At 38.3% G+C, this 19,768-nt stretch overlaps 1 protein-coding gene across 3 annotated transcripts in view; it reads right to left on the bottom strand.

The window, feature by feature from the left end:
- LOC150086348 (cytohesin-1-like) overlaps positions 1-19,768 on the bottom strand; it is a 274,992-nt gene that overhangs the window by 193,076 nt on the left and 62,148 nt on the right. Inside the window, exon 1 of one of the 3 annotated variants that reach the window (XM_090371322.1) lies at positions 10,401-10,615. The exons of the other annotated variants lie outside the window; for them this stretch is intronic. Within the exon in view, the coding sequence (XP_090227448.1) occupies positions 10,401-10,422 (22 nt within the window). The 5' untranslated portion in view covers positions 10,423-10,615. Of the gene's footprint in view, positions 1-10,400; positions 10,616-19,768 lie in introns of those variants that run through there. 3 annotated transcript variants of the gene reach the window in all.

Below are 19,768 nucleotides of genomic sequence, written 5' to 3'. Positions count from 1 at the left end.
CTCCTTAAGGCATCGCGGTCTGGTTTAATCCCCAAACGAAATTATGATGAGGCTACAGTGATAATTTAAAGGTTCTGTTGAGGATTTTTAAGCCTGTGTCTAGGTGCGTGCGTGTGTGTGGTTACGACGACGGAAGTTCACAGATCTCTTAAGTGTCGGATTCACAAGTAGTTCACACAGTCTTAGTTATGCTCACCGGAATTTACACACACAAAACTTACTGAACTAACATTTGTGACTAGGAGAGGCTACCGAAAACTGAATTCACTCTCATGTTCTTGACACGAATACTGTGCAAAGTCTGGCTTGTGACATGCATTATCCTGTTGGAAGAACCCATTCGCAGATGTTCACACTGCAGCCATGAAGGGATGTGCTGGTCGGAAACAATGCCCACAATCTATTGCATACAAATGCTGCTCCACTGATATCAAGGGGTTTAAAGTGCATCATTGAACCCCCTTCTCCATACCATTAAGCCACTACTAGACTGCACTGTTCACACCTGGCAAGTTGATACGTGCTCTTTCGCCGTCTGGTGTTTCCATCAGTGCGAAATAGAAGTGCTTAGGATTCGTCAGCTCAGGCAATGTGTTTCCAGTCCAGTCCAGTGTTGGTGTTCCCGAGTGCACTGTAACCGTACCGCTTTGTTATTTGCTGGGAGGAGTGAAATCCGGTTCGGTTGTCAGCTGCGATACTCCATCCTGACATAGCACGATGATTTGTGCATTCTAAAATAAGATCTTTATTGTACAGTTCACCGGTACACGCAGGTACCACGACCATACAATACCCTTCACGGCACCATGCCAGGGGTTAAAGAACTGTACAGAATCTACTATTTACTGCCAATAAATGCACTATTTAAAAGTCTAATTATCCAACATCATTCAAATGCAAGAAAGAAAATTTCAATCTGGGAAGTAGTGCATTTTCAACTATTACAAACTACGAAGGGAAATAACATCTAAATATCACAAAGACAAGATCTATATATATATATATATATATCTTCGGTTACCAATATTGCACTGGGTTGTTATTTACTGTTACAAGAACAAGTATTGTCGGTCTCCATTGGACTCTCGCATCAACGAGCTGTTTTTGTCCACAGATCATCGTTAGGTGGATGTTATTTGGATATTGGAGCCGAGACACAGTCATACATGAAAACCCCAGCAGGGTGGAGTTTTCGGGGTACTTATACCGGGGCGTTTTGCATCGACTATGCTCATTCTACACCTCCGTTAGTAGGTAGGAAGATACATAACCCTACACATCTGCCTACCTGCTTCATATCTTTTTGTATGAACACGTGATTTCCTGAAAAGGTTTCCTGGATTGGTGTGTGGCTTCTTTATTAGGAGATTTCCTGATTAGCCTCTTTATTAGGTGCACCTAATAAAGAGCCATTCAGTATACATTATTATCGATACTTTGTTCATTTTAAATACGAGTGCATTCATCTGAACAGATAAATATACTCCTATTCAACTGCCTTTCCTCAATTTGAATTTATGCCCCTTCAGGTTCGTAATCTGAGCAAGAGGAAGAATCCCATCAGAACTGAGCCTGCTTAACCCATTCAAAGCCTTATACACCTCAATCAAATCACCTCTAGGTGCCTAGTCTCCAGATGCTGCAATTTGCAGAACTTAAGCCTTTCTTGGTAAGAGCTCTTCATCCCCCTCACCAATCTTGTAGCCCTTCTCTGTACTCGCTCAAGCAACTCTGCATCCTTCCTAAAATGAGGCCTCTAGACCATTGCCTTATACAAAGGGATAATCCCCTCCTTTTCCCTACTAGCAAAATTCTTGTATATCATTGACAACACCCCATCACCTGCTCTGGCAGCCTGTCTGCACTACTCAGAAAACTTCATACCTGACTGCACAATTACTCCCATGCATTTTTCATTTTCTACCACCCTAAGTGTAGTAACACACAGTTGGTACGTTTCTCTGGGGTTACTTATTACCTGTTATACTCAAAATAGGCATGCACCTTTCTACAAAAATAGTTTCTTTCACGTCCAAAAAAGTAGCCTTTCTCTCTAGTTTTCAGCACTTTTTCCCCCTCTGAAGAAAAGAAAAAAAATTAATACTAAAATAAATTAAAAGATTTTTTTCAAGATCATTTTCCTACTGTAAAATAGTTTTCTCTCATCAACTGGGGAAAGCCCCTCGAATTATATTCCAAGTTTTATAAGCTCTGTCCAAACATGTCTTTTCTGCAGATATTTTCATGGGCCAGATATTCTGAACTGGCATCTCTCATTCCAACACCATCCATATTAATCCGAACAAGTCCGTAGAACTAAATATAAATTCACAGCTGAACTATGAAACTAACTTTCTTCTTTTTGATATATTCTTTCTTTTGTTCTCTGGAATAACTATTGCATTTTCTATTGATTGAAAATTACAATCTACAAATAATAAAGACCACTATCAAGTTCCACTGTCATTACAACTCTCGGCACATTTATTGTAACTAAAGCATGCTATAGGTTTCAATAACTTTTCACCATAGGTTATTGATCATATGGATGTCACTAACGTTTTGTTTGGGGTCCATAAAATACCTTTACGGAGGCATGTAAACGAATACAAAACAACTTTGATCTGGAAATGGCGTAAACATAGTTGAGATTTGTGCATCGAACAGTAATAACTAAGTCTCTCACCATCCAGCACAAAACAGTTATTTTTCAAACACTGCAATAGTTGATATTCAGCAGTTTGCTTTATCAGACTATCCAACATAATAAGGATATTCAAGGGAATACAGAATAAAGGATGACTGGCAGCTGATGAACTGATATTTTTCAAAATTGTGATTCGGTAAACAACAAATCAATCTGCAAGTTACAAGGGGATTAACCGATGTTCCCGGAAACTCACACGAATTGCAAATCATCACGTAATTGAAATTATTCTTATTCTAGGGCAATATTCTGCATTTGACACCTCTCTCTCTCAGGAATGGACAGGATGATGTATCCGCGCACCATTACTATGGCTGAATTATGAAAGGCATGGCAAATGGTCCTCTAACAAAAGAACAAACTTTGCTTCGCAACTAACGTCCTGATACTGCAATGCGTTCAAACTAGTGGAAAAAATTCTGGATATGACAACACGTGCTAAAAGGTTAATCTGATATTTAACCAATGTCTCATCTTTTAGTACGCAAGGAAATATGACTTCCTGCACTAGTAAAATAAAATAAAATAAATTTATATATATTAGTAAATAAACAATGTCTTCTTCCTAACTTATTCCACTAATTAACAACTCGTTGGCTAAAAAAATTAATAAATTTTAAGTTAATAATTATTTTAAATAAAATTTCCAATTAATATTACAATTTATTTATTGAAATTATTTAATTTCATTTGCTTAATTATTAAATAAATGTCGTTTTAATTTTAATTCAATTAAGTTTAGTTGAATTAAAATATTTAATTCTGTTACGCTAATATAGGAATGGCAAATGCTTATTTTATCTATTGATTATGTTGAAGCTATCTCATCCCCGGTTTTGAAAAAAAAAATTAATAATAATAAATGAAATAAAGAAAAATTAAAAAAAAGTAACAGTAGCCTTAGGTGTAAAATATTTTTACAATAATAAATGATAGTTCCCTCCTGTTAGGTTGCAATTTTGGACCCATCATCGAGTAGAATCCAAAGGATGTATTCTGACTTCAAATGATCAAAATTTTCCCCTCAGTATGTCTGCAGTTTCTTTCCCAGCTCGGATCAACAATTAATGATAAGTTAGCAATTCCTTCAATTTCTTGTTGGACTACTCACATAGTCTTCTGCTCCCTTCCAGAAGTGTTGAATTTATTTTCGTGCATTTTACATCCTTTCCTTCCCCTCACACCCTCCGCATTACATCCTTTCCTTCCCCTCACACCCTTCTGTAAGTCGCTCACAAAATATGCACCAAAAGAATCTCAAGATAATGTCCAACGAAAACCGATGGATTTAATCAGATTACAACTACATGGTAGAGTGTTTAGTATTGGAAAATGATGCAAGAAAGCAAACTTATAAAGCAACAGAGGGGAAAAAAAAAAAAAAAAAACATTTCAACGTCACCTATCCATTCCCTTCAATACTTTATCTAGTTCTTCCTTGAATTTATTCCAACTGCCTACTTAGACGACAACAGATGGAAGTTTTTTCTGACAATCAAACCACTCGCTGGTTGAAGATAAACTTCCGCTTTTCTTTCCTGCAACAATCCTTCCTCAGTCTGAATTTATGCTCGCTCACGTGTGTACTCTCAAGCAAAAGGAAGAATGTCACTGCATTGAGCTTGCTCAGGCCTTAAACACCTCCATTAGATCACCTCGCAGGTCCGTAGTCTCCACGAGCTGCAATTTGCAGAACTGAAGTCTCTTCGTAACAGTAGTCCTTTGTTCCCCTCACTAATCTCGTTGCTCTTCTCTGCCCCTGCCAGAAGATCTATATTCTTCCTAAAATGAGGTCTCAGGACCAGTATGCAGTATTCAAGATGTAGCTTAACCCTTGCCTTGTACAATGAAACAATAGCCTCCTTATTCCCGTATATCACTGACAACACCCCCATAAGCTGTCCTGGCTTGTCCGCACTGCTCAGAGAACTTTATATCTGACTGCAAAAGTACCTAGACTTTCATTTTGCATTACTCTGTCTTCTCCTAGGAACTGAACCATTCCAGCAGCAACTTGCCCTTACCACACTGATCCAATTTGTGCAGCATTCTTTTACGTGCAACAGTATCAAAAGCTTACCTGAAAAGCTCAGTACCTAATATTAAACTTATTTCTTGATATCATATTGCATCATAGTCGTTGTTGAAGGGTTTTAAGCACATCAGCGATTAGATCATATTGCGCTGTATGTATTATGTCTCTAAATTGAGCGTTTTCTGTGGTCGATTTTTTGTTTGCTGGAAGAAAATCCGAGTTGTCAGTGAATCCATTATTTTCCCTAAAATAAACATTAAACTAATCAATAATTACACCACCATGCATTTAGAAAAAAAAATTTACTGTTGTTTTCTCAGAAAATGGTGTTTACGAATCATTTTCTAATACTGATTTCAAAAATAACTTCCATTTGTTTCTTCAAAAATCACGAATGAAAATTTGATTTTTCACATTTTTTTAAATTAATTTTGGAAGAATTTCCCACGCACTGAAATTATAACAAAATGCTACTTTTACATTTAAATATTAAAAAGGAAACACTATTAAAAAGGAAAGTGTGGTAAAACGTCCACTAAACACTCGCCTCTCATTTTAAAAACTGATCTGCAATGGGTCAAATTTTGTTTCTTTGATTTTCTTGCAGATCCTTCTACTTTACAGTCCCTCTTAGGCATCCAGCAATAGTCAGCCATCATGTTAAAATTTCACTTCCTTTGGTACCTGATCTCCAGGTCTTTAATGTCCTGGTGAAACCTCTCACCCTATTCTTCACTAACACTTCACATATTTCCTGGGAAATATTCGATATGGGAGTGTAAAAAATGTACCTTGACGCTTATATTGCAGCCCAGATTCTTGAAGGTTGCCAACATTTTCAAGAACATTCTTGTAGTCTACATCCTTGTTGTTCTGTAAGAAGTTCTCAACAACATACATGAAGCTAATCCATGCCTGTTTTCCTCTTTTATTCATAGTTCCCTCAAAATCTCGGTCCGTCATCAGTTGGCTCATCTGAGGTAAAACAAAAATACCTTCTTTCAGTTTCTCTTGGGTGATCGATGGAAATCAAGTACAAAGGCAGTTGAAGCAGAGACCTTCCTGAGGTAAATCTTTCACAAATTGTTTCATGAAATCCAGTTTTATGTGCAAGGAGGCAGTTTTGAAGTCTAGCAGTGTTTTATGAACTATGTTTTTTCATCCAGACATCCAACTGCTCCTCTTTGGCCGATCTTTACATCCCAGAGCTTACTCTTTACTCGACTGTCCCAATCACACAAAAAGCAAGATATTTTTGTGTAGCCAGACTGCTGTTCAAGTAACACACCTATCTCTTCAAAGTTAGCACAGATCAACCGACCATGTTCTTCATACTTAATATTTCCCACCAAAGTTTAAGTTCTCATATGTTTGTTTCAAATAATATTTCTTTCAGTCAGTGCCACCTAGTGGTTCTTTTGTCTGTAGATTTTTAATTCATGGATAATCACTGCTGCGAATCAAATAAAGAGTATTACTCCCTTTTGTTGCCTCTCTAACATGCTGCTTTAGAAAACAGTCCTCCAATAAATCCAAAAAATCTTGCTTGTGGGTGTGAGTGACCAACCCACAAGTTTCAGTCAATATCTAGAAAGTTAAAATCCCCCATTATAAGACACTGATTTACTGGCCCACTTTATTTCTCTGTACAGCTGTTCGTTGTACTCAGAGTCATTAGGCCTATAACAAATTCCTCTCATTTTCTTATACCACATCAAACTGATTCTACATTGCATTGGCCACCAATGTCAACTGGATGTACTGCCTTCGATTTTATGTGCTTTTTAATTAAGAGCACAACCCCCTCTTGTACTGTCTGTCCTTTTTTGTACACTATACTCCCCCAACTGAAATTCTGCATCACTTATGTGCAAGTGACACCTCGTCTTCGATATCTCTAAAATGTTTGCATTTCATGACCTAATCAGTATGACATCAAATTTATTTTGCTATGCTACTAGCATTAGTGGGCGTGTAATACACATGCACCTATTCTTAATCTTACAGCTCGGTATTTACTTGTTCCATGAGGACTCACAGCTGTGCTTGAAATCCTTGACTGGCTTTCCAGGCTGCTGCATGTTCCAATAGAAGCAGTGCAAAAATCCCTTTCACCTCTACCTGCAGGCTCTAGTTAATTTATTAATCTATTTTTTGCAAGTTTTATATAAAACAATTTCAGAAAAATCTTAATCGAGCTCAACTGGCTTAGACTAAACTGAAAATACCAATTGTAATTTTGAGTCAAAATTTTCATTAAGGAATGAAAAAGTTTCTCTTCTGCTGATGGAACAACTTCGGTCGATAAGTATCAAAGAACTTACAACAGTTGGTTGAGACCGCAGACACGCATGCTAAAAATGTTCCCGTTGGTTGGCTATAATTTTGCCTCCCACGCTGTATACACCTGGAGGAACTCCATGATATATTAGTGATATATTTGTATATTAGTGATTGAGGGCCCCCAAGATATGTACAGTGTAGGGCTGTGATTCCATGATGTATAATATTCACAATTCAAGGATCAAACAAACAAATAAAAAGCATTTCCAAGATGTCACTTTTCTACAGCAGAGTTCCCCGTGCATGACTTACAAATTCAAGCAAATTTTAAAACCCACTTTCATTAACCCTAAAAAAAAGCAGATAGGCGCTCGGAGGAAAAATCTCCAGAGATAGTGTCTTTTGATCAACTCATTTTTCCAAATCGCAGCCTTGTGCATAATAAACTCAGGAGGCTGTTCGGTTGTTCGCATTACGTTTGACGCTGGTAGCAGCTGCTTTCTAACCTTGACCGGAAGGTGCTATGGACGATCCCGTTTCCTCTGATAAGTAGCAGTGAACAGACAAACAGCTGCCAGGAAGTAGAACGATTGAATACAATGTCATCTTCTGGAACTCCATTACGTGGGTTTCAAGATAAGTTTAAAAGGCAAGTCTTCCGGCTAATCCAAAGTCTGGAAGTTTTACCGTTATTAAACAGACAGAGGTGGTCTGCAAATGAAATTCGTCTGTATTCGTCTTTGCCTTTTAATGGAACGATGAAAGCTCCGACAAATAAACGGCGCAAACACAAATTACTGTTACATCAAATGTTGAATGTATTTTCATGTAAGGCCTGGTTCCTACTCGAAATCAAGAGCAGGAGGAGGAGCAAAACAGCTTATGATGTATCCGAAGTATTAAAAAAATAAAAGTTTCGCCTTTATTACTTCACTTTCCTCCCGCCCACACTGCTGGTTCCGAGCCAATTTACGAGGAGAAACAATTAACCAAACCATACTTAGCGTTAGCAAATAACAGCAGTTTCGCTTTTTGCTTCTGTTAGTCATTAAAAATGCATTTCCCTTCTTTATTTTGAAAGTGAACAAAAGGAGCACAACTACCTCCCTCGAGAGAATCGGCATTTCGAGAAGCAGTTGCCACAGGAACAATAATAGCAGATGGTCTGCAAGTCTTCGGGTTTAAAAGGATCCAACAGTGAGCGACTACCAGGTGTTTCAACGTTCGAGTCAAAAGCCGTAGTCCTCAGGAAGTGGGGGCAGAAAAATGGGGTGGAACAAATATAGTTCTTGCTTGGAAATACGGTAATGTTCCCCATGCAGCCCGAAAATAGGGATGGAAGGGAACGCACTCAGCGCTAGCACGCTGTAGAATCGGAGTCAGATATCGATGCAAGAAGGGTAGGAAGTACATGATTGTTAGGGATATCTGTAACAAGGTACGAAAAACCGCTATCCATTTCTACTAAATGATGTCAAATCCCAAAACTTACCGTTTGCCATAAACGGAATAAATGCTAAAGAGCAAGAAAGGCATCAATTCTTGCCGACTTTTAACAAACAGCAATGCTTTTGTCGCTTTCGACTAAAAATTTGCTAAACCTGGACGCATATAAAAGGGAAAAAAAAAAAAAAAAAAAAGTTTCCATTTCCACACTTTAAAATATCAAAACTCGTAATGTTAAGATGTTAATCCCTTAAAATGAGAAGTCCTTTCTCTTGAAAAACTGCTAGAAATTATGGTGTGTGTGTCTTTAATCCATAGAGTGGAATTTACTTAAAATGTTATGTAAAGCTTGCCAACTCCATTAAAACAAACAGAATGGACCAGCTGTTAAATATGCAGACCAGACAGACAATGAAAAAGTGGAATAATATCCATCATCAATAAAGGCTACGGTGAAAGGCATTTGAGAGAGAGAGAAAAAAAATCTGAAGAGATGACAAAGAGCAGCCTTGTCAGTGATAGACAATTGCGGAAACATAAAACCTATTAAGTTCAATTTGAATAGCTCAAGTTTGGGATAAGTGCAACGGCAACCTAATACCATCACGGCAGTCAAAAACAGGAAGCAATAATTGTTTGTAGAGGGCAGTATTTTCTCTCTATATCGTTTAGAAACAGGTGAGGAATGATTAATTAATCCCAGTTTTAAAAGCCCGAAATATAATTTCTATTATTCGTGTTACATGGACGAATTGTTCTATTAATGTGTTATTTATAACTGCATCACTCCGACTGAAAACGATTCATTAGCCGTGCAGGGATTTGTGTGTAGTTTCTCTTATCAAAATAAAGATTTCGGCAGATTTAACGATAGGAAGTCTGAAAGAAGGATAAACTTAATGGCTGAACTAGTTCCTAGTTTTATCTTGTAGTGTGCTGATTTCTCTATCATATGGTGAGATCACTTTCAAATGGAAACTTTGGTAAATGATCTCACCATAGAGATAAGGGGGAGAGAAATCAGCTTTTGAAGGATTCGCAAACATGTCTTACGTAACTAATTCAATCTGTGTGTGTGTGTGAATGAGAAAAAGAGAGAGAGATTGAAATCTTGTACTGAAAAGTATGAATCAATGGATCTGTATACCTTCGTCATGCGCATATTATAGAACCCATTTTTAGGAAAGCGAGTTGTCTAGCAGTTATATTAATTTATTATCTTACATTGTATACAATATTTTTTAAATCGAAACTCTACAGTTTAATATGATAAAAATAAAATAATTGTTCTATAAGATCATTTTTTTTCTGACCATTTAGTGCAAACATGAAGTTTGAAGAGGAACCAGTACGAGAAGCCCAATTTTCAACAATAAAAAAAAAAAAGCATCTTAGTGATCAAAATTATATGACGAGGATCAAAGGTACTAAGTGAATTTCGAGGTGCGTTTCTGTTCTATTACATAAATATAAGCCAGCCTTTGAAACTGAAAACTATTTCCAATTGAACGAACAGAAAAATCTCAAGAGAATTTTCTCATGGATGGATATCTATTGTGCCGTGATAGCAAGTTCTTCATTTGTGGCACGTTTTGCTTTACTTAAAATCATCACGAAATTCCAAAACTCTGCACACAATTTAAGTAATCCATTACAAAATAAGCTCCTCGAATGATGGTTGCATTTCGTGGGTGATTGACAATCACTAACTTATCTCATCGTGCATTAGTGTTTAAGTTGGTGATAATCCACTACAATTCAGTCAGCGTGATCGACGTGCCATCGAGATAAATGCCAATCTCAAAGTCCGAACCAGACAGCTCTAATCACAAGAGATAAACATCTGTAAACGCACAGTTATGATCTCTCTGGATATACGCTCACAAACACTGAAAGATTATAAGTAAAAAATAAAGAGGGTACACTTACACATTAATTCAAGACTGTGCATTCCACCGCGTACAAAATATCCTGTCGATTAACCACGAATATGGTCCACTAAAGTCAGCAGACGGCACCGAGCATCACAGTGTGTTCACCGCACACCGAGAGACTACAGGGTGATCAGCATCCTGCTTCAGCCACCATTTCCGGAGCGTGCTGTAAAGCGCGCGGGCTCGAGAAACCAAGTGCGGGAAGCAGGATGTCAGCCGGCTGACATCGCTACCACAGCTGCTCCCTCGTGATTGGTCTGCCAGCACGCCAGTGGCTGCGTTCAATTGCGACTTCCCGGCTTACGTGATCGTGCCACAATGGACACACTGCACGCTGGCTGTTAATGCCGAAACACAAACACACCTGCTCCATCGGCCAGTCAGGTGAACGGAAGGAAGTGACGAATGACGTGTCCACCTTTGATAATACCTGCAGCCGTCTCCCACCCTTTGAACCGAGAATTCGGGTCAGAGCGGGGGCTTCGTGAAGAGCATCGCCCGAAACGAAAGCAACGAACCATTAAAAGAGTGAATCTGCCGGCGATAAGTGAATGGCCCGAAACAACACTTCACAATGGGATAGCATACACAAACCAAAAAAAGTTCTCTACTGATTTTGTACGGTCACCGAATCCCAACGCACGGACAGTGTGACCTGAATTAACAAAACCTAGCTAATCTGAGCAGATGGTGCTACAAACTGATAATCATAAAACGCTAATAAACTTAGAGCGTGTTTGTTTTCACGCTTAAGTTGATCCCCCCCCACCCTTCAGAGTTCATTCTTGCAACGAAATGTGCTGGGCAGTTTGTTTCAACTGGAGTACAGTTGAAGTTCTATTAGGGAGGGGAGGGGCACATCAAGTATTGATGGACGAATTCTATCCATCTATCCTATGCAAAAGATTCAGAATTCTGCACAAAAGGACAGTCTTATTCCTGAAATTCGCTGTTAAATTTTATACCTCTGGACAAAAGTTCTAACCCGAATTATCTTTAAATTAACCTGTGGAGAATTCAGTCATTCGTGGACAATTTTTTTTGCAGTTTGTTCTTCGTCTTCCTAAAACTGGGTGAAGTAATGATGAGTAGACAAACACTCGCACTTTACTCTGTATAAAGTCCGCATGGATACAACGATCATTAGCCTACTCCTATTATGAACACTTTGTGTGGACAGTACAGCAGCCAAATATTCTCGATTTCTTCAACTTGGAAAAATTGAGGATACTTGGCTGTATCTCAACAACGCAATAAACCATTCCATAAGATGACGTATTTTGAAAAACACTCACTTATGAACTTTCGCAAAAACTTACGAGTATAAATCAAATCAGATTCAAGTTCAACTTTAAAGCACTATGTTCTTCAAAACAAGCATTTTTCTAAACGTTTCGCTTTCAACTTTTTAATGATGTTTCAAGAATTATATTTTAGTATTATCTAACTACGAAGTGGTGATTGATTTCATTGCAAGTATGCTACATAAATGTGTTACAGCAGCTTTGATTTCAATAAATTCAATATGTTCAAAAAGTTTTTATTTTGCAAATTTATTAACTATTAAGAGGAATTCGCAAAAAAAAAAAAAAAAGGAGTTCCAAGGGAAACAGACTGACTACCACCTCACAACAATGATTCTGCAGTACAACATATTGCGTTCACCAAGAATTATGGTTCTTTTTGTACCCTTATTTGAATCATTGTTCTCATGACGTAGCCGAGTGGCATAGCACGCGTTCCTTGGGTGGACTAAATACGATAAATACTTGTATTGACGATTTATTGTAAAAACTCTACTGACTTGGCTGTCGTGCCGGAGTATAAATATAAAATTTATTTTAAATTTATTCATGTAAGAGTTTCTATTTTCTCGAAAACTACGAATACCGTACGAAAGTAATGCCTCCTAACCTTTTGTTTTCAAATGTGGCGCCGTAGATCATTTCGCGTGTCACTAGAGGTCTCTCCATACGCGTCTCAAAAATGTTTATGGTGACAATACTGTAGATGTGAGTGACAATACAGTTAGACGTTGGGTAAGAGTGGGGAAAGTGACATCGTTGACACGCCCCGAAACGGCCTTGTGGACTTCTTGAAGCGTGGCACCACAATCAACTCAGATCGATATGTGGAAACGTTGAAAACGTTGAAAGCTCGCATCCGTAGAATTCGACAAAAAACCTTAATAATGTTCTTCTCCATGATAACGCACGACCCCCGCACCAGTCTGCGCACGATGAAGGCCACTGAAAAACTGGGGTGCACTGTTCTTCCTCACCCCTCTATGCCTGGATCTTGCACCTTCCCACTATCACCTCTTCGGCCCGCTGAAGAATACACTCCGAGGAACCCATAAGCGTTTGACTCAGATGGTAGAAGTGCATGGAAAATGACGGTGACTCTGGAAAAATGTGTTTATTAATAAAAATGTGTGACTGGAGATTAATTGATGTAAAGACATAGTTGTAGGAATTAAATTTTCTGAGGGGAAAAAAAGTAGGAGGCATTACTTTCGCTTCGCTACTCGTATTAATTGCTCGAGACCATTCAAAGGAGTTGCTTGCTGACCATATCAGATGCAGACAACAAAAAAATAAAATAAAAACGGAGACACAAAGGTCTTTGCAAGCATACGAAGGAACCAGGGATAACGCAGGCGTACGATGCGATCAGAAGGCACGACTGAAGGAAAAAATATCGAAGTATACAAGACGGTCAAGCGTATATAGACGGACAATGAATTAGAAAACTTAGGAAGGACCAAGTGAAAAAGATGCAGACAGACATATGATTCAGGTGGCAAAGCATAAACAAGTGGAGTGGGGAGGAAAAAACTCCGATCAATGAATGCGAAAGAAAACCTCCTGAGGAAATAAAGTAGTATGCACGAGAGAGATGCACACTTCATTGAAGAGCACCAGATAAATCACAAGTCAAGTATTCACCAAGTCGATATTGCCTTGACTGGTCGAAGTTGCCCATTAACGAAACAGGGCTGAGTGCCTTTTGTGCTTCGACTCGCCCACACTAATTATCTCGACCGTGCGGCACGGCAAAAAAAAACTTTCAGAAGAGTTACATTTCGAATGGTGAAACTTCTTTAACTATTTTGTACAATTCGATTCGGCGATTGTTTGACGAAAGCATTTCTTCCAGCCAGCTCTGATACAAAAGCTTTTTGCTACGCTTAATTTGCTTTTCATTACTTCCCTCGTGTGAAAATTCATGGTTTTAGCGGCCGGTGCTTGCAGTAAAATCAATCTGAGGAATAATATTGTGAGGAACTCGGATCATTTGGAAATACTGCGCTACAGCAATCACACCGTTCTAGAACAGAAATCGAACTCAGACGTATGGAGGGCATTTAATAGAGTGACAAGCTCCGACAGTGCTAAAGAGGTTCAACCATCGAAGAATGCGACGAAGAGTCCACAGTTAGGGTAATAAAAAGCAAAAATACCGTGGTTTAGTTACAAATGCTCAAACCAATCATAAAAGTTTAAATAAATAACACTCGAATTAGTTTGATACAGTGCTACAATTCCTTCTTTGACGAAAGTATTTCTTTAATCAAGATAAGATAGTGTATCAATCAACACTGATTAAAATTGAAGCGATAGTGGAGGCTTATTTCGGAAGAATTTTATTATTTTTTTCCGCCGAAACATCCACTATTTTGCAATTTATTAAAATTTCGAATATCTCCCCTCCTCTTTTTGGGAAAGCAAAAATCAATCCCGTAGAAACGCAACATCACCCAACAGCTTACGCTTGTACTGCAATGTTCTCTGGGATCCAAACGGAATTTCATTTGATTTCCGGGAAGTCGTGCTGTCTGCGATAGTTGACTCAAATTCGATGAAAAATGAGTGATTCACATTTACTTGTGGGCTTTCACTCCTCATTCGCTCGGCTACAGCACTTTTCCAGTAACATCAAAATCAATTTACACGCACAAGACAAACTACAGTCGAACCACACAAATCCGGAAACCTCGGAACCTGATCCTTGCGAGACCCCCTGGACTTTTCCGGATTTCGGGAGGTCAAAATTACAGTAATTAAAAATGGTATAAAACATTTAATTTCCGTACTGCAAACTGTCAGTGTGTTTGACTAAACTGAAAGCGGAACTGGATAGTTAATTCGCAGGAATGGGATTATTCTGTTTTATATTTTTATTATTTATTTATTCATTTTTTTGCTGATACAGATTCATTTCGCCTTACTTATACTAAAACTGATGAATCGTGGTATCGCCAATTAGGAATCACTTTTTTTTTTTGGGATGGAAGAAAAAAAAAAAAAAAAACCGTTTCACACAACTTGTTAGCGACGGCGAATATACCGGAAATTGAAAGCAGAACTTTGATAGTTTTAATTATGCAGTAGAACCATTAGGCCAAGACAAAGAGAGTATCTTCGCGCAAAAAATGGCGAAACTGGTCGATAATAAAAATAAATTCGAACCAAGTCGATAGGTTTCCAGACAGCGAAAAACGTGGCCATCAAATTGCAAGAAACATTTGGAACAAATGGAGAAGGATCACGCGTGGATGGGGAGAGGGATGTGCAAAAACTGAGTTTAGTAAGGAAAGATTCCATTTTCAAACAATAGAATTTCGGAAAATAAATGCACCATATAACTTATTCCTTACTTCGTAGGCATGGCAACAAAGAGCGAGTGCAGCAGCACACGCTCTTTGAGTGGACCGAGGTTCAAGCCCGTGACTGCTAAATACGATTAACAATCTGTATTGATTGATTTATTGTAAATTCCACTGACCTCGTGATCGTGCCGGAGTATAAACAAGAACATTTTATATATATATATATATAACGATTCATGCAAGGAACTACCATAATAAAGAACGGTGGGGGGTAATAGTAATAATAAGGGGGGATAATAATAATAATTTAAAAAAAAAAAAGTTCCACAAATCTAGGTGGAAAACAACGCATCTTTCAGTGCAATTAGATGAGAAAGCTGGTTGGAGTTAAGCTGCTCAAAATTCCACTCTAGCATTTCTGGTGGCACCTCAACAAAGATTTCTTGATGAGGAAGGATACCGCAACAACAAATGTAGCCGGTGCGTTACACTTCAAACGAGTTCGATTCCTTTAATTAAAGTAAACGTCTTTATTATTTCAGTCAAATTGGCTGGGCAGTTGGAAATTGTGGGCGCTGTTGCTTTTTTTTGTAGTTGTTGGCGCATAGGCTTCTGTGGCCATAATGCACCTCCCAAGGTTTTTGTACTACTTTGATCCAAGCCCGAGGCGGGAATCGAACCCGCGACCTTTGGGTTGCCAGGCAGGCAAGCACTTTACCCACCCGGCTAGCCCGGTCGGCTTGCGGCTGTTGCATTTCGCCAATCCATGTTTGGCGTATACTCATTAAATAATCCTGTTTCAGTAATCTGACTCCTGCTCTGTATTACGAGTAATTACTCTTGTGATGAACCCATTACTGGGGTCGATAACGTTCTGTTATCCTCGCATAAAGAGCCCATCTGTTGTTGCTGCAACGTTTCTGTTTGCGAGTGAAGATAGGGAATATTCACTCCTCAGACAAAATTTATCCGCCTTTGTTATTTCACTTCCGGCTTCCCGTTCTCTACTCTCTTGTTATCAGTATCAGTCAGTCAGTACAATAATTCGGGATTTACGAACAGAAAATTTCGGCGCCCCAATTCCATTTACGAACTTTAGTTCCCCTCCACAGGACGCTGTCTTTTGAAAATAAAATGGATGTGACACTTCGATATTTATGTATTTAATGTTTACTCCTATTGTAGGCTGTATAGTATAATTTTCCTTGAATGATCAATAATTCTTTTTTAATGTATACTGTATATGTATACGGCAACATTATATAGTTAGAGAAGAACGTTGTGGGTGTTTTCCATTAAGATTATTACTACATTTAATACTACTCATGTATTACGTGAAATTAATAATATAGTTTATTAAGCAATCGCCTAAACCGCTATACATTAAGGTAACGTTTCAGGCATCTAGCCGATATCTACCATCAGACCAGGCTGGTGGGGACGGAATTATATTGTTCTTTCTCCCCCCCCCCCCAACAGTATGGGCTGATGATGGATATTGGCAAGATGCCTGAAACGTCACCTTAATATATAGTGGTTTAGGCGATTGCTTAATAAACCATATTAATTTCATGTGGTATATGATTAGTATTAAATATAGTAATAATGTTAAAGCAACATTATAGTTTAATGTTGTTGTTGCTATTTTCTCCTATTAATTAATCTAAAGTACAGAAGATCATGTGTATCTCTACAGAAGAGATAGACGATCTGTATCTCTTTCTGTCGTTGCATATCTTTTATTACAAAGCCATACTGATAACTTTGGCGTTTTGGTATTTGTGTAACAGCAAGACCACAATCACTGAAGAAGCAGAGGAGAAAACATCTGCAAATCGTATGATTGTTAGAATTCTATTAGTAATAAACAGATTCTAAACTTTACACAGGAGTAGTGCTTTTATTTCAAGTCTTTTGATCGAGATAATTTGTGCAGCATTCTGTTCAGGATGCTGCACAAATTATCTCGATCAAAATACTTGAAATAAATGCACTTCACCTGTGTGAAGTATTGTCGAACAATACGTAAACATTGTCCGACAAATTTGCTATTGTGAAATTTAATGCGAGGCGAATTTTTGGCCTGTTGTCACCTTTTTAGAATGAAAATATTCTGTGAACATTGCTGCAGGGGCATCATAAGTGATTTTTACCAGGTGGCAGTTGACCGTGGACGTGGAAATTGGACTTTGGTTGTTTCACAATGAGTACTTCCTCCCTCTGTGTGAACTGGGAAGGTTTAAAACGGATGGGTCAGCAGCAGGGGTTGCTCTTCAGTTCCGCTAGCCATCCTCGAGCAATTTACGCCCATTATGAGAATGAGTGACAAGTGGCGTTTGTGGTCGGATGTTTTCGGCCTATGAAACCCAGCCAGAATTTCCCACGTTAATGTAGATATTTTAAAAGCGTGGGCTCCAGTTCATTCGTGCTGTCGTTAGAAGATTATCCAGGTTGTGACTAGACTAAACAAATTCTTAATCGCTGTTTTTAAATAAATTAGAGCACGTCGAACTGTAATGAAAATTTAATCACAATTAAGTTTCCATGAGAAGAGAAGGAATTTTAATTCTTCCCCACCCCTCACAAAATACGCTATTGCATTATATGAAGGTGGCTCACTTGAATGAATATTATTCAATTATTCACTCACATGAATATTATTTCTGTCTTTATTATTCTTTAAATTTAATTTTTTTGTATTTACAAGAAACACAATGGCAAGGACTGATGCTGACAACGTAGAAAAATGTAAGCTCAGTGCATACCCACTTCGCCAGGAATATCTGTGCTTCAAAATGCTCTTTCATTGTCCCAAATAAGTGGAAATTAATGGGGACCAAATCCGAGTTGTAAGGAACATTCCATGCAATTTCCCAATTCAAGATTGCCAGTTTTGTTGAAGATCATCAGTGTACGTTAGGAGAAAAGTCAGATCCCAATATTTAATTTACTACAACCCAAATGGCGCAACCGCCCCTCTACACCTCAGTAAATCTAGTTTTAAACACTCGCCCCGTGTTAAGTGGATTGGAATCGATTTACATAAATAAATTCGTTTTTACATAACCTAAATAAATAAATTCCTGAACTGTTTATGGAGTGTCTGGAGAAGCGGAAGAGGTCAAGATTTATGAGTGGAGAGATTGCGTCATAGCTCGACCACGCTTATTTTGACTGATCTGTCTGATCGAAAGTATGGGTTTACGCCATCGTGCGGAGGGTGGGGCAAATAAATAACCAGAAAAATCCCATCGTTTCACCTTTCTTTCCCACAGGAACTGATTTTTCCTATTATTCACTCTCACTTTAAAACAAGTTTGTACGTCCTTGGAGGGCACTGCTTTCACTGGTGAATCTCGTGGCGCGACAACGAAACGTGTTGTTCTGAGACGCAGAGGGACGGGAGAGCCTTCGTCACACCATTATGACCTAAAGCCACACCGTTTCGAGGTCGTACTACTTCTAATTTCATTAGTGATTTGTTTACCGACCTTGAGACTCGCTTGTATTCTGGGAAATTTTTATCTCTAGACAACACTAGCCGGCTCGATGTTTTTTATGGTAAACAGAAGTTTGTTGAAACTTATGGCACTCTAGTACCATCTGTAAGTTAAGAAAACAGAAGATAAATAAATAAATTTTCTGTTTATACTCCGGGAAGACTACAAGGTCAGAGGAGTTCACAAGATATCACAAGAGAATACGAGAAACAGCACCGTATTTAGCAGTCACGGGCTTGAAGTCATTCAGAGAACGTGTGACCAAAGTAATAGGCGCAATTTGGCCATAGTAGCCTTTGCGTGATTAAACTCCACTTCAACAACAACAGAGAACGTGTACTTATGCACCTCGCGATTGACCACTCGGCTCATTGACGTTGGACCTGAACTTCTACAGATTGTAATTTTCTGAAAAAATGTATAAGTTACAAAGAACAAAAATAGGTGGGATGAAGAATAAAAATTTCACTGAGTTACTAGGTAAAGAAAAGAAAACTACTGCAGATACCAGAGTACCATAGGTTCCAATATCTTCCTTGTGTGGGGTCACTACCGGTATCCAGATATCATCGTAAGGGAGAGCACGACGACCAGATTTGAGTATCTTTTTTAGATAGACATAGGAATACTTATATACACTTATACACTTATACGCTTATACTTATACACTTATACGCATTGTTAAGGTGGGCATATGCCCATCCCTGAATACGCCCCTGTGCACCTCGCACATTAAAAAAAAAAAAAAAAAACCACATTCGGAGAAGACTATAGATAAGTAACAGGATGATAACTGGGAGAGGGAAAAATTGTCACTTTTCTCAGAAATTGGAAATTAGGAACGTGGAAATTTGTTGAGTATTAGCAAATATTCAACAAATTTCCAGCCAACATCCATTTACTATCCAACTTCAAACTCACAGAACCAACTTAGTCTCTAGAGCAAAGTTTCCGGCGTCCCCGTCTCCCCATACTTCTCCTTCAACCCATGCACGGTACTAAGTACTATAGGTTTTGATACCTTTCGTGTTTGGGATTCTCATATATATATATATAAAAAATAAAAAAATAAAACTTTTCATCTTCCTCGTTTATTCATTCAACTGCTGTTTTCTGGAACAACCTTCCTTCGTACGTATTTCCTGAAAATTACACTCTACAGAAGTTCAAGTCTAATGTTAACAAATATCTTCTTTCGTCTTCTCAACCTCCAACCCAAGCACGGTACCTCTGTTGTTTGGGGTTTTCATT

Source organism: Mastigoproctus giganteus, chromosome 4 (genome assembly GCF_048544385.1).
Source record: "Mastigoproctus giganteus isolate SK-2022 chromosome 4, ASM4854438v1, whole genome shotgun sequence".
NCBI classification, from domain to species: Eukaryota; Metazoa; Arthropoda; class Arachnida; order Uropygi; family Thelyphonidae; genus Mastigoproctus; species Mastigoproctus giganteus.
This window is presented reverse-complemented; position numbering and strand designations above follow the sequence as displayed.